This window comes from Musa acuminata, chromosome BXJ1-4 (genome assembly GCF_036884655.1).
Source record: "Musa acuminata AAA Group cultivar baxijiao chromosome BXJ1-4, Cavendish_Baxijiao_AAA, whole genome shotgun sequence".
NCBI classification, from domain to species: Eukaryota; Viridiplantae; Streptophyta; class Magnoliopsida; order Zingiberales; family Musaceae; genus Musa; species Musa acuminata.
This window is the reverse complement of record NC_088330.1, coordinates 34,297,504-34,312,254: the sequence shown is the minus strand read 5'-3', so window position 1 is coordinate 34,312,254 and position 14,751 is coordinate 34,297,504. Positions and strand designations below refer to the sequence as shown.

General features: G+C 40.4%; 2 protein-coding genes across 2 annotated transcripts; both read right to left on the bottom strand.

The window, feature by feature from the left end:
* Positions 1–2,363: 2,363 nt before the first annotated feature.
* LOC135656917 (1-aminocyclopropane-1-carboxylate synthase 3-like) lies at positions 2,364–4,082 on the bottom strand. The gene is made up of 4 exons (XM_065175882.1): positions 3,909–4,082; positions 3,694–3,825; positions 3,412–3,572; positions 2,364–3,342 (listed from the first exon to the last, which is right to left on the bottom strand). Exons 1-4 carry the CDS (start codon positions 4,059–4,061, stop codon positions 2,400–2,402), a joined length of 1,389 nt encoding a protein of 462 aa, XP_065031954.1. The 5' UTR covers positions 4,062–4,082; the 3' UTR covers positions 2,364–2,399.
* Positions 4,083–9,628: 5,546 nt separating this feature from the next.
* LOC103975543 (uncharacterized) lies at positions 9,629–14,519 on the bottom strand. Its single transcript, XM_009390539.3, has 4 exons — positions 14,238–14,519; positions 10,402–11,011; positions 10,053–10,305; positions 9,629–9,963 (listed from the first exon to the last, which is right to left on the bottom strand). The coding sequence occupies exons 1-4, from the start codon at positions 14,368–14,370 to the stop codon at positions 9,913–9,915; spliced, it is 1,047 nt and encodes a 348-aa protein (XP_009388814.1). The 5' UTR covers positions 14,371–14,519; the 3' UTR covers positions 9,629–9,912.
* Positions 14,520–14,751: the final 232 nt, after the last annotated feature.

Here is a 14,751-nt window from a genome sequence, read left to right as displayed (position 1 = left end):
GTGCTCGCTAAAATACATAGTTACCATCTTTAAATAGTTTGAAAGGGATTAGAGTTACTGCATTGATGGATATAACTCTTATAGATTGAGATGAACTATTGTTTCCTTAGGAAACCCTAATTAGACTATCAGATGTAGATGAAGAAGATATGCTGAAAAGATATTGTGATCCACCGAGAAAAATCCAGAACCAATTAATGATCTAATGGATGGTAGAAGATAGAGATCTAATCTCTAATTAAGTCAACAACAAATTTTATGGTTGATGGGAAGGTCAACAATCGATTATGGCATTGATTGATGATAAGTCGTGAACATTGGTAGGTCACGGGGATCAATGATCAAGGACATCGGTAAGTCACAGGTAAGGCTTTGACTTTGGGAGATCTCATATCTGTAGATCTGGATTCTGCATCGAAGGAGGTGTCTGAAGACACCTGCGATGTCGATGGCAATATTTATGGTTGATAAAAAGGTTGACAACTAGGTGTGGCATTGAACGATGGTACTAGTGAGGGTGATGACGACGTCTGTGATAGCAAGAGAAGTTGATGGAGTGAAAGAGATGGCTTTTTGTGGCAGCAGTAGTAAGCGACAACATCGGGGAGTTGCGATGAACAGAGTCGTGGGAGTCACGATGGATATCCGAAGAAAACCTTAGTGACAAGGATGAAGCCATCGGCGACAAAGAGCTTGTCGACGGCAAGGAAGATGAGGGAGTAGGTGCCCTCGAGAAACTCCAATATAGGTACAGATCACCAAGGGTTTGTTATTGTAGTGATAGCAGTCGAATAAGTTCTAATGGGAAGGGATAAGGGGACGAAGGAAAGAAGTTTTTTTTTTTTTTTAAGCAAAGAGGACTCTGGTACTATGAAGAATTAAAAAATTTATTGAGAAGATGAGTGATTTTATTCATTGAGGTAAAATAAATTTATACAAATTTTGAGGGAGAGATTTTTTTCATCCATGCATTCAAATTACACAATCCTTATACCCTTAAATATGTGATTGATGCTTAAATCATAAATTAATTAAGAATATAATGAATAAAAACCTATCATTTGGTATCTACCTATATCATGATCTTTTATTATATTTATATATATAATTGATATAGGATATTATGGTACCACCTAATTGGCAATCACTTCAAATCAGACGTGATGCCACTCAAGTCAAAGTAATGCAAATATTTCGAAGCAGTACAAAACAACACAGATCGATTCAGAAATGGCTGCGACACAGCTCGGCTTAGAAGCGATACTGCTCGGCTCCGAAGCGGCATACGTCCACGCCATTCGAACGAAGTGATAATTGTTAGTAAGGATAGAACCCCGCAAGACATGGGCGTATATCTTAAAGCAGTTTGAAATGACATAAATCGATTCAGGAACGACTGTGACACAGCTCGGCTTAGAAGCGATATTGCTCGGCTCCGAAGCGACATACAGCATGTCCACGCCATTCGAACGAAGCGATAATTGTTAGTAATGATAGAACTCCACAAGACATAGGGTCAGGAGGATGGCCCCAGAATAGACAAAACTGCCTGATGAAAATATCGATAGACACTAGCAAGTACAAGGGCAGCCGACTCCCTACGAAATATATAAAAACCATCCCTAGGTAGATATTGGGGGATAGAATTGACTATTTACAAAACTGACTTAAACTTCAAAGGGGTCAAGCATGAACTCCCCTCTCCGACGTTGACCTGTTATGTAGGGACTCAGGACTTAGAACTCCTCGCGGATCTAACAGAAAGCACCCTAGGAGATGACGACTATAATCCTCCGTCCCTTTTCCGTAAAACATTTCTTTTGAGTAATCATACAAACTAAGTTGTGTCCCTTGCTGAATCACGACGTAAAGAATCATAACAAAAATGAAAGTGACGGATATATATATATATATATATCTCGCCAGTTGCCACTGTCTTAGTGCGCTTCATGGAAAGGGACTCATTATTGTCGCAGCAAATTGTTCGGTTCAATTTGGTTTATGTGCAGTAAAATTAGGATATATGCATTATAAAAGAATGAAGAAAAGATTTAAAAAAAAATGTGTCATAATTCGGTCGCTATCTTTGATTTCTTGAGGAGTAACAGAAAAAGAAAGTCTAATAAATTAATGTCATTAATTTATTGTCACTCACATCGTGTCATAGGGTTTGACTTTGGACAAAGAGCTCATAGCCCAACACCCATTCACGTTGAATGCGAAGGAGAAGAGTCAACTTCAACGATGTGAAGTCAAAAACAACATGAAACGTTGTGCACTTTGGCTTACTGTGCTCGAAAGAAGAAGAAGAAGAAGAACTAATAGTCTATTCGTTGTCTCTGATCAGAAGAAACAAACAAAAATAAGAGATTGGATGTGGAGAACTGTAATTCACACTGTTACCATCCCCTCTCCGACCTGTGGTCCGAGGATGACAAGGTGAGCATCCACTTGCCCAGGATTGGCTTCTTCCTTTGGTGGCTGCAGTCGTCGTGGGCTTGGCCGGAGGCCACGAAGTCCTGCAGCCGCCGCATGGCGACGTCGAGTGTCTCGGCCGACATGTTGGCGAAGCAGACGCGGAACCACCCGGGCTCGTCGCAGTGGCAGGAGGAGCCCGGCGAGATGTTGAGCCCCACTTCGTACACTATCTTCCTCCACAGCTCCATCTCCCCCTCCAATGTGTTGGAACGCAGCAAGTGCCTCATGTCCACCCAGCAGAACAGACCCGCATTGCTCTTTAAGCAGCTGATGCCACTCCTCCCAAGGCCTTGGACGAGCCGGTCGTGCCGCTGCTTGATCCTCTTCTGGTTCTCCCCGGTGTAATTGCCTCTGAACTCCTCGTCGGAGAGCAGAGCCGAGAGGAGGTACTGGGTTTGGGAAGAGACGAGGCCGAAGCTCGACATCTTGGTAGCTGCGGCCACCACGGCCTCGTTGTTGGAGTAGATTGCACCCACCCGGAAGCCAGGGAGGCCGAGATCCTTGGAGAGGCTGTATACAACGTGAACGCGATCCGTTACGTGTGCTCTGCCCTCGATAGCCTCCGTGACGCTGACGAACCCGGGCGAGTCGAAGGTCGTTCCGGAGTAGATCTCGTCGCTGATGAGATGGACGTCCTTGGCGACGACGAAGTCGACGAGGGCGTCGATCTCGTTCCGACTCATCGTCGTGCCCAATGGATTGGAAGGATTGGTAATCAGAACTCCTTTTACTATCAGATTACGCTTTCGCGCTCCTTGATAGGCTTTTTCGAGGGCGGCTCTGGTGATTCGGAACCCATTGGAGCTGGAACAGTGTACAGGAACGATCTCCGCGCCGGTACGCCATTTCAGATCCCTGTCAAACCTGTGTTTAGCGGATGTTAGTCGCGGAGTTACTGAGGTTTATGAACAGTGGGAGAGATGATGTGTTTACCCTGGATAGTATGGAGTAGGAATAAGAAAGGCCTCGCCGGGTTCGGCGAGACAGAACATGAGAATCTCGTTAGCAGAGGTGGCTCCGGCGGTCAGGACGAGCTTTCGCGGATCGATCTCGATCTTGTTGCCTCTTAAATCGCCCATGAGATCCGCCAGTGCCTGCAGACGTACGTTGTGCAGAACGTGAAGACGGGATCTCAAAGAAGCGCACGCATCGCATTACCATGCGGCAAAAGAGAAGCGCGACATCCCTCTCTATCTGTTCGAACCCAGCACTTACTCTCTTGAACTCAGGTAAGCCATGGTAATCCTGGAAGAGAGCCAGCTCTCGGAACACGACGCGGCCGTCTCTTCTTAGCCCCGCCGCGTCGGGGTGTCGCTGCAGCCACGACTCGATGAGATCGAAAGAGAGCTGCACGATCGACAGGGTAAGAGTAAGCGAGAGAGAGAGAGAGAGAGCCGGCAAAAGATGATGGCGATCCACGGAATGCGAACCTGGTTCTCCGCCAGGCCCATCTGAATGATCCCGGTGGGGTTGGTCTTCGGATCATACGGGTCGTTCTCATACTCCTGCAACCCCAGGAAGTACGAGGAGTCCTGCCCATGAGTGTTGCACGCAGCCTTCATGGAGAGTAGCATCTGGGCCATTGTGGCTCTGCAGGGAACGAGCGTCGGAGAGACAAGACGGGAGTTACGCTTGCAGGGGTTGGACATGTTTCGATTATATAGAGAACGCAAAGTTAAATGCGGCTATTAACCTCCAAACAATATATATATATATATATCACTGTTACAAAAATGCGAAAGACTATTAAATCGATCTTCCATCTGTATCTAAAAATGACCTAATCCTTAAAGAATATTAAGAAATAATCATATGAGCAAACTATAAGTGACTCGAATATTAATAAAAACTTATCACAGGTAAATATTTTATTTAAAACATATGAGTTATTTATATATTCAATATATGCTTTTGAAATGTGCATGGGTATCGAATACTTTATTCATACTTAATCAATTTACACAAAAAAACTTTATCTTCGCATGTATTTTAAATCATATAAATAATGCTTAGGATACTTTTCCGAAAAACATACATTTAATTATATTTTATTTTTTTCATAAATAAACATAAATATAGTGGATTCATAAACATACGTACATGTCAGAATAGAAATCACAGTAGTATTGATAGTTATAATCACAATATATTTCTATTATAAAACTTTAAATCATGTTTTATAAGTATTATATATTCATATGTCAAGGACAAAAAAAATTAATCTCTGAATATACAATCACTATATAATCCTCATTGATAGGATTCAGATCATAATTATATTAACCACATACAACTATCATATCATGGAATATAATATCAATTATTTTCTAGAAAATAGTTTCAAAAAAATTTTCATGTTATTTAATATGATGAAACCGTATATCATTTAAATTAGATACTAATTATATATTTTTTATCTTTTTCAAATACAACAACCATTTTTAAAAATCGATAAACATTTATTTTGATAAAAATATTTTCATGGTTACCAACATATATAATACTTTACAATAATTTTAAATAAAAAATACTTATAAAATAATAAATAATGATTAAAATAAAATGGTTTTTGAAATTACCAACATATAATTTTTTTTGTAATACTTTTAAATAATAAAATAACTTGTAAATCACATAAATCATGTATCTATAAATTCAAACACATGCATTTTTTTTGTATGAAAACAGACTCAACAAAGTCATCTAATTCTTACTCGAATTGTATATCCTCGATATAATTATTCAGATGCTTCCTTTTATTTTCTTATTTTTCCAACATGACAATTTTTCTTCTTTTATTTCTTCATAATATAAATATCAAATTATTTAAGAACATCATAATTAGTCAATCTATAATCTTATATACCGATCTAATTAACAGGAATACAAGAGAACTCAAAATAATACATAATATATTTTTTCTTGATCCGATTCAATGTAATATCAAACCGAATCCCTGATAAACAAGGGCACGCCTCTCTCTCTCTCTCTCTCTCTCTCTCTCTCTCTCTCTCTCTCTCTTCTCACTTTGTTTTTTTTTTTTTTTGCATTTTGATCCCTTATAATTTTTATATTTACAATTAGGTCCTGAGATGGAAAGCAAAGAACAAAATATTGCATTGTTGATTGACGATGCATTGCTTGAGACATCTCGATCGGAGCTGTTGGGTCGTAGGACAATTAAAGAAGACCTGTCTTCGCATTGCCTAAATCTGCATTCACTCAACTCAGTTCTTGGTCGACAACAAAGTGATCATCAACGCACCGCAGTGACCTGCAGACGTTGATGTTTATTACTGGCTTCACTAAAGGCCATAAAATCTACAGGTCCTGCTTATGTTTTCTTCAAGCAAAACTCGTCTTCCTCTTCCCAACACAACTCCTGTTCAAAACCAAACAATCTCCCTTCTTATCTTCTCCTCCTCCTTTTGTCTCCGCATGCAGTACTGAAGTCAAGAACACAAACGCCGTTTGTCTTGTCTCAGCAGCTACACTTCAGATTCTGATGGCTCCTCTCTCCTGTCATATCACATGGTATATCTGTACTACTTGGAACTATTGATTCATCTATGTTAGCCCCACACATCTTCTTTATCAAACCAAATAAATTGAAGCGATCATCCTAATCTACTATGTTGCATGGCAATTAAATTACGTGGTTCTTTATGACTCGTCCACTAAATGGTACGTGCATGCAGCTCACGCGGTGCAAACTACCATGATCATGGCAGTGAAGGAAAGAGAGAGAGAGAGAGAGAGAAACGAACCCTACGTATATAAACAGTAGTGAGCTGCATTCGGCGATTGATGTTCTCCAAACGAAAAGTTAGGTCGGAGGACATGGTGATTCCTATGACACAAAGGAATACGATCCTCGTGGTGTAATGTGCATCTACCCTCGGGAGTCATCCATAGGTTGATGGTGGTCACGTCAACGTAGAAGAAGGGTGGGTGTCACATCACACCTCGTTGATGTGAGGCATGGAATAATACCCTCCTCAGATGATACCCAATTTTAAGCCGAGATATGGGCCTCATTTTTATCATTTGGTCATCATCATGAATGCATGCCATTTATTCATGCTCATGCTTAAGCTAATTGTTTACGAAAGCTGAAGCCAAAGAACTAAATTAACATAAATAAATAAAACATTATTCTTCTAATATTTTTTTTTCTGGCCATGGGGTCCCTCTAGTTCTGGATGGGTCGCGTGGGGGTTTATGCAGTGGAATGGGGGTGTGCAGCTTCCTCTAGTTCGGTCTCATGGCCGAGTCAATTGAGAGGCTCAGAAACCCTAGCCATTTACTTCGACCAGTGTTTGGCTTCGGTTTCAAGTCCCTTTCTCCATCACCTCATGCCTTTGATCACTGCATCTAATGCAGTTTACAACATGTCTGCACTCCTTCGCCCTAAGTGATGTTGCATCATCCATTTTGGTTTTCACTCGATTGTTCCGTACATATAAACACTATGCATTCAACGACAATTAATTTTCGTCTCTTTGTGCATTAATATATCAGTGTCTGTCTCAAACTACATTGTCTTGTGACTATTATATTATACAATGCGGTCGAATATGTTACGAATTATATCATATTTGTCATTTCTGCCAACCACCTTTTATTCTTGCCATTGCCATCATCGTCAAACCGTCAATTATAATATGTGCCTTACCGGTCATTGTTCTCTCTTACCTCTCCCCTCTTCCTCTCCCTCTCCCTCCGAGGGGTAGAGAAATGAACTGTCATATAATAGGCCAAAACGAACAAGACTTTGCCCTCCAAGTCTTGCAACATCTGTACATGGCATGTAGTTAACAGGCCGGGCATGGATGACAGCAGTTTTCGCATCAAATTCGACCCGTAGTAATGGAAAGCCTCGTCTTTAGACGACACCATGCCAAACCGTGTCACATGGAGTTGCAGAGGAGCTTGCAAGAGCAGGGACCCATCTTATCCTTCCATCTCCGAGCTCCCTCCCATAGCCTGCTCGGGGACCAGTGATGCATGTACGCCCCGGTGACAACTAACATGACGCCGCACCTTCTTCAACCCTCCTCCTTCTCCTCGTCCCCCTCTTCCTCCTTCCATGGCCGAACTCGAGCGGGACACCGCGGCGTCAACGACGACGACAACGCCCACCAAACTCGACACCTGCGGTCACTGCGACTCCCACGCGATCCGGGGAATCCATGGGAGGAGCAGAGGGCAGGTGGTCCTTCGTAGGGGCAGCAACTGTGACCTGGATGTGTACTTGGGAAGGTGGTGTGTGACATGGTGAGCATATGATGTTGTCGCCGGTCTGGCCTCGAAAGACGCTTGTGTTGATGAACAGGTGCAGCGTCGTGCTCCTCGGGTCGACGGCCGGGGGTAGAACAGACATGACTGCAAGGACTACAGCGGAGGTCGGCCGTCGATAGCTAGGCTTCATTCATTCATGGTGGGACTCTCGTCGGCTCACACGTCGCGAGGGGTACCGACGAGATGAGGTGCTCATCCCAACCCTCTGTTTTCGACTGTATTCAGATGTTACTACAATGAAGATGTCGGTCTTGGATCAAATCCATCACATCACACGAAACATCAAGTGATATTGCAGCCGCAAGTGTCACGTCAGAAACTATTTGAGAAGCTGTGTGATTGAGTACGGGTTGACTGACTTTATATGAGAATGGTCTCGTTTGTTCTTATCCCAAGGAAAAAACTATAGTTGGTTTTCTGCCTAAATCTCATTGGGTTGCACCGGTTCAACTGGTCCGATATTACAATGTTCATTACTACTAAAGCAAGATAGTGAGTGTTAATCAGCACAAATTCACACCAATCTCATATAAGATGATTTATTTGAGAGTTTTTGAATGGTTTTAGATAGAAAATTAGGACGGATTTGACATGTCTCAAGATAAAATAAAGGATAATGAAACATCATTTTTCTCATTTATTATTAAATTTAGATCTATGTAGTTTATAGAGTTTGATAATGTGCGTAGAAAGAGATTTGACAATGTGTAGAATCCTCCAATCCTAGCATCAAACAAAGCAAAATATAATTAATAGACCTTGATGCAAGGGCATTCACTTTGCACAGGTCAAAATTGACCTGCACTAGTTTGACAGAGTCAATGCACATTCTAAGAGAGAACTTCTCATGGCCATACAATTGAAGCCAAATAAAGTCAACTAAAACGCTAATAATAGGCTAAGATCTATGGATCTAAATCCAAGACCTAACATATCACAAGCAGGAACACAACTTGCTCTGCTCTCAAACCACAAAAATGATTCAGGTATTTGAATTCCTTCACCATAAACTAGAATGGCTCCTCAAACCAAGCTGATCAGTGTTGCTGCAGCACTGTAAGCAACACAATAAATGGGATTCTGGGACCTCATGTGCAATTACACTTCTTAAAAACCAAGCTCTGTTTTTTCATGAATTGAGTTTTACTCTGACATTGCATCTTAACTGAGTGTATTTATTCAATTAATCCTTTATTTTTCTTGTTCCATAATATGCCAAAATAGCTTCTTCCTAGTTATTTAGAGAGGCCTTTTTATGTGACTTATCCTTTATTTTCTTGTCGCATAATAAGCCAAGATTACTTCTTCCTAGTCATTTAGAGAAAGACCTTTCTATGTGACTTATCCTTCATTGTTTTGCTCCATAATAAGCCCAAATTGCTTCTTCCTAGTCACTTAGAGAAAGGCCTCTATGTAACTTCCTGATAATATTAATGCCTAGTACGCTAGGATGTTAGGGATTAGCCAATATAAAACACCTATATGTGGCCCAAAATATTTAATTCCAAATTAAAAACACTCATTAACCCCTCATAAATCAATCAATCAATCAAAGTCTTTGGACACACTCAATGTGGGGCTAAATCAAGGATATAACATCCCTCTGTCTCTCTTCCTGTAGAAAAGTTTATGACCAGGTAGATGCCAGTGGAAGGGCTACTTATGTTTGGACATTTCACATAGCTTGGAGTATCAAAAGACCCGCGTTTAGCAGGTGGATTGGGATGGGGAAAGCTAGCACGCCCAGGTTGATCAATTGAGATTCTGCTAGACTTGTCTTGACATTGTTGGATGCTCAAGAAGAAACAAATGGAAATTCCACAACTGAAGGATAACCTACACATGATCGCAAGAGAACGATAACCTGAGGGATGGCATTTACCTTCTGAACAGAACCGAGTATTCTGTTTTCTTTCTCTTACAACGGATTCTCTGATACAAAGTACACATTGAGCGAATTAAGTTCATGGAATGGTGTGGTGGGAGCTATTGGTTAAGTTTTGGTGAATATCAATAGTACAGGACATGGTGTCTAACTTTAAATATAGAATCCTGAGTTGCAAGGAAAGATATGAAAAAAGTCCAATGCCTGCTAAATGTATCGAATGATAAGTCATACCGAGCATCCTACGACTAGCAGTTCTGCGTGTGCTGGAAACTCCCATGTTGCTGATAAAATGGGGCCTGCATGAGCCAGACACCTAATTAGGAACCTTTTATGTTGGCAAATAAATAAAATTATCACGGTGGATGTGGCACATCAACTGGATCACCTGGTACATTGAGTTTGAATTCATCATTGTAGGGCTGGGCCACTGCACATAAACAACGTCATTTATTTTCTGATTACACCCAACAACGTATGCATTGACAGTTGGGTCATGCATGTTGTAGTTCAAATTGTTTTGATCCATCGGCAAATGACCAAACAGAGATATGCCTCCATCATAGTACAAATATGCAGGCTGAAAAATACTGTAAACCGGCATGCTGAAGTTCTGAGAAAGTGGAAGTCCTCTAACATACCTGATAAATTGTAGGTTAGTTATAGTACACACCAGAAGGAAAGGATAGAGACAACCCAAAAATCAAAAAGTTATGCATGTAAAGTTGGCACTGCACCTTTCATAGCTTCGATCATAGTCTGGATCAATGCGGTCCTTTTCCCGGTCTCTGAAAATGGCCATTCTGGAAGCACCATCTTTAGAATTAGTTTTCTCAATTTCTTCAACAGTCTTCTGGTACTCCACATCTCTGCTCAAAAACAAGCTTCTTCCATCGACTGAAATAGGGGGTGATGGCCCTCCAACCTCAGGACTGCTAGAACCACTAAAGATACGGGCCCGGGCTTTGTCATACTCTTCCTTCCGCTCTTCGACGGTTCTCGTTGCACTTCTTTTAGCTCCTAGATGATCAGCATCACCTGGGGAAGCTATTTTTGATCTCGGACGAATAGCAATCTTAACTTGCTCAATTATCTCGTTTTCGGGTACTTTTGCAGGTAGTTCTGATAAACAGACATATGGAAACTTACTATCTGGTGTTTTCTTTGCCACTACCCTGTTACCTAACCCATCTACAGCATCCTCTAGTGCCATGGTCTGTAGACCGAAGTGTTGAGCAACACGATGAGCAGCACATCTTAGATAAGAAGTTGGTAAATGCTGAAATTCAAATTGTTGCTGGTCAGGATTCTGCATGAACCTCTGGATGTCCAACTCCATACGCAGAACTACAGTTTACAAGCAGACAATTAGTTATTCGTAAGTGCAAAAAAAAAGGAAGGCTAAATTAAATCTTTTTATAGGAAGTTTATGCAGCAAATACTGAATATCATTAGCGTACCACATTGAATATAACACAACTACGCCCCCAAAGCACCAAGCATTGTAGGCTCCCAGTACTTTCAGGATACCATTTTGGTCACCCTGTAGGCTGAACAAGATCATAAGATCCATTCTGCCACTTCCCACATCCAAGCCAACCTCTTAATAATTCTAGTGATGCAAATACCATGGCAATGATGAGGAAATATTGTCTGTAAGCAAAAGCTTAATGCACATAGTTACTAAATCCATAGTTCCGAAATGTGGTTTATGCGTTCCCATAAGTGTCTGTGATCATATAACCACACTGTCGAGGGAACTATCCAGCACAATATGCAATCTAAGTGCATATGCAGTTATATGGCAACATAAGCAGCCACATACATTTAGGTGGCCTGCTTGTGTGACCATATGATCTTAGCCTTAATCTCTGAGTCATCACCGTATAGTCCTTACAAGGACCAATATCATCCAAAATTGGTATCATGGATGCCATCCCTTGGCTGCTCTATATGAAACCAACCAACTCCCATTACCATATTGTGGAAGTCCTTACATGTGATGCAAACCAACTCAAGCAATTTTCTACTGATTTTCATTGGTTATTTTTAAAGATCAATTAGGACCATCTTTGAGTTAGTTTTGAGTTATAATAAGTGTCTAATAGATATGGAATCAACTGGTTAGACTAGATAGATAGAGATACAAATGGTAACGTAAAGTTGTTGTACGAAGGAAAAATAGTGTGAACATAGCCGATTAAAGATCCTGAGTGTCCAGTGTAGAAATCATTACCAATGGAAATCAGAGGGTCCTTCAAAGGACTAAAATTTCTCAAGGATGTCTCATGAATTCAAAGCTTAATGCATATAGCTAAAATCATAGTTCCAAATGAGAACTATGCACTGACACAAGCATATAAAAAAGATCACATTCTGGAGGGTCAAAAAGATCACATATGTGATCTAAATGTATATGCAGCCATATAACGGTAGACAGGACTGGCTATGTGGTCAGCACAGACATGTATAAGCAGCAGACACATGTACCATAGTACATAAATATGTGGCCAGATATGCAGTCAACATAAGCATAAATATGTTTGTATTAGAGTGCTATTATTTCCACAATCATCTTATTTCAATATTGTAAACACCATTGTCATTACTACCACTACCATAATTATCAGCATCATCATTACCACATTAACCTTCATCGCCAGCTACCATCGTGGTAACTACTACCATCACGACTGCTATCACCAGCACCACCATTACCACTCACCACCACAATACCCAGCACCATAATCATCATATCCAATGCTGCTATTATCATCAACAGCACCACTACCTCCACCAATGACCATGTACGCTAATAATGTTGCCGCAGCCACCACCACTAGGTACCATCACTAACATTCTTGGCAGAACAATCAGCAACATCTGTCGATACTACTATACTATCACCACTGCTACGATCATCACCAACAACCACTACCACTACTACTACCTATCATTGCCATAACAGCCATTGTCATTGCCACCAATAGCATCAACCACGACCACACCATGATTGCTACCACCATCTCCAACCGCCACTACTTGCATAACATCCACCATAACTATCACCGATAATAAACACCAAACCACCTTAGATCTTTGATCTTTGTTACAATCTTTGACATCGAGCACCAATAGAACAAAAAGGAGTATATATCAGGAGAGAAAATGATAGAAAAAAGAGTAACTTTTAATTTCTTATGGAATGAATATGTCAATGAAGAGAATGGTGTTGCCATGGGATTTATGATAAGTCTAAAATTCCATCAGCGCTGTCTTCAAAATAATTTTTTTCTTAATTTTTCTAAAGACTCTAAACTAAACCTTCACCCACCTGGTGATTACAGAAACATCAAGACTAGAGTAGGTCCATCACTATCTTGAAATATGTAGTGATAATCCATCAGTACTCTCTTCAAAAGATTTCTTTTCTTAATTGTCTTACCTAAAACTTCACCCACCTGTTGATTAGGGAAACATCAAGACTAGAGTAGGTCCATCACTATATTAAAATATGTAGTGATGATCTTTAAAACTTTTATATGACATTGATGTAAACACATCTCTGTAGAATAATTGATGTAAGCATAGCTCCAATACAACTGATGCAGTACTATTATGCCAAATAGTAACAAGATACAAGGAGAACTTTAATAATTTAATTTAATCAAACTAAGGAAAAAAAATCAAATATCATTCTATTAATCAATGGTCTTAGAAATAACTAAAACATTTGCAAGAGGCATTCATAATGAGACTCAATTAACCAAAACTAGCTATTCGATATCAGAAACAATAAATATCTCTACCAGCAATAAGTCTAGCATAGCTCTAATATCAACTAATAAAGGCCTGCTAAGACAAATACTAATAAAATGCAAGGACAACCTCAATTTAATTGAAATCCAAGGCAAATTTCAGATATCATTCTATTAATCAATGGTCTTAGGAATAACTAAGACATCCTAAGACATCTACAAGAGGCATTCGTAATAAGACTAATTAACTCAAGCAATTTATTCAATAATAGCAATAATAAGTGTTTCTGCCAAAACAACAAGCTATATCTGTTTTGAAGAACCCAATATGCATCTCATCAACAGAAAAAAGAATCCAAAATATAAGAAAGCAAATATCAAATCCATATTCCCCCAAATCAGATTATAAATTTCAGACCAAGGATGAAGAGATGACAGATCCCTGCGGTCAATAAAACACAACTCACGTATTAACCCACATGTTGTTAGCCATATTAGATTCAGAATTCAATATTTGACTGGCAAAACACGAATCGATCAACAAGTATCACACACTAAACACAATGGAACACAAACCCAACACCAAGCGCACTTCAACGGACATGACATGTACCAATTTCCAACTCACAATTGTTCGATCGGCCACCTGCACCTCCCGTCAAGGAACGTATCCAATTAATAAACCAAGTACGAGCCCAAATTCCGAACCCACCACAAATAGGACCTTCAAATCCCCATAAGCACAAACCCTAACGCACTTAATCCGCCAACCATTCTGAGAATTGCAACATAGAACAAGAATTGAGAAAACCAACCGGTAAGGCGGTGGCGAGGATTCTCGAGGGCTTCGATGAGGAACGGATCCACCTGGCCGAAGATACTCTCTCTCTCCTTCTGCACGGGGGCTGCAGCAGGGGAGGCGCCAGAATCGGCCGCCTGAGGCTCCATGAGAAGGAAGGAGGGAGGAGAAGGGTGAGAAGCAGAGAGAGAGAGAGGGAGAGGAGCAGGCGGAGTACGCCTTACGCTCGCCCCTCTTCTTTCCCCTCCTCTCGCGTCACCTCGCTCCTTTGGGGCAAGAAATAAGGGTTTTAATCGCGCCGACTTCCCGGCAGTCGGCCCCATCCATATATTATATTCTCTTTCTTTATATTAATAATTAATTTATAATTGCCAAAAAGAAAAAGAAGACCACGAGATAAATAAAAATAATAATCTATTTTTGGTTAATGGAGTCGCTCAGATCCCATCAAATCGGAATAACAACACCTGCAAATTTAAAAAAATACAAATTGTCTAATTATCTAGAAAAGTCAAATTTTTTAGTTATAT

Coding starts and splice junctions, on each gene's coding strand:
- LOC135656917 (XM_065175882.1), bottom strand. CDS start 4,061: ATGGCCCAGATGCTACTCTCCATGAAGGCTGCGTGCAACACTCATGGG. Junction 3,573..3,693: donor GCTTACCTGAGTTCAAGAGA/GTAAGTGCTGGG, acceptor GTACGTCTGCAG/GCACTGGCGGATCTCATGGG. Junction 3,343..3,411: donor CCTACTCCATACTATCCAGG/GTAAACACATCA, acceptor CGCTAAACACAG/GTTTGACAGGGATCTGAAAT.
- LOC103975543 (XM_009390539.3), bottom strand. CDS start 14,370: ATGGAGCCTCAGGCGGCCGATTCTGGCGCCTCCCCTGCTGCAGCCCCC. Junction 11,012..14,237: donor TCCTCGCCACCGCCTTACCG/GTTGGTTTTCTC, acceptor TGTAAACTGTAG/TTCTGCGTATGGAGTTGGAC. Junction 9,964..10,052: donor ATTCAAACTCAATGTACCAG/GTGATCCAGTTG, acceptor TGGCTCATGCAG/GCCCCATTTTATCAGCAACA.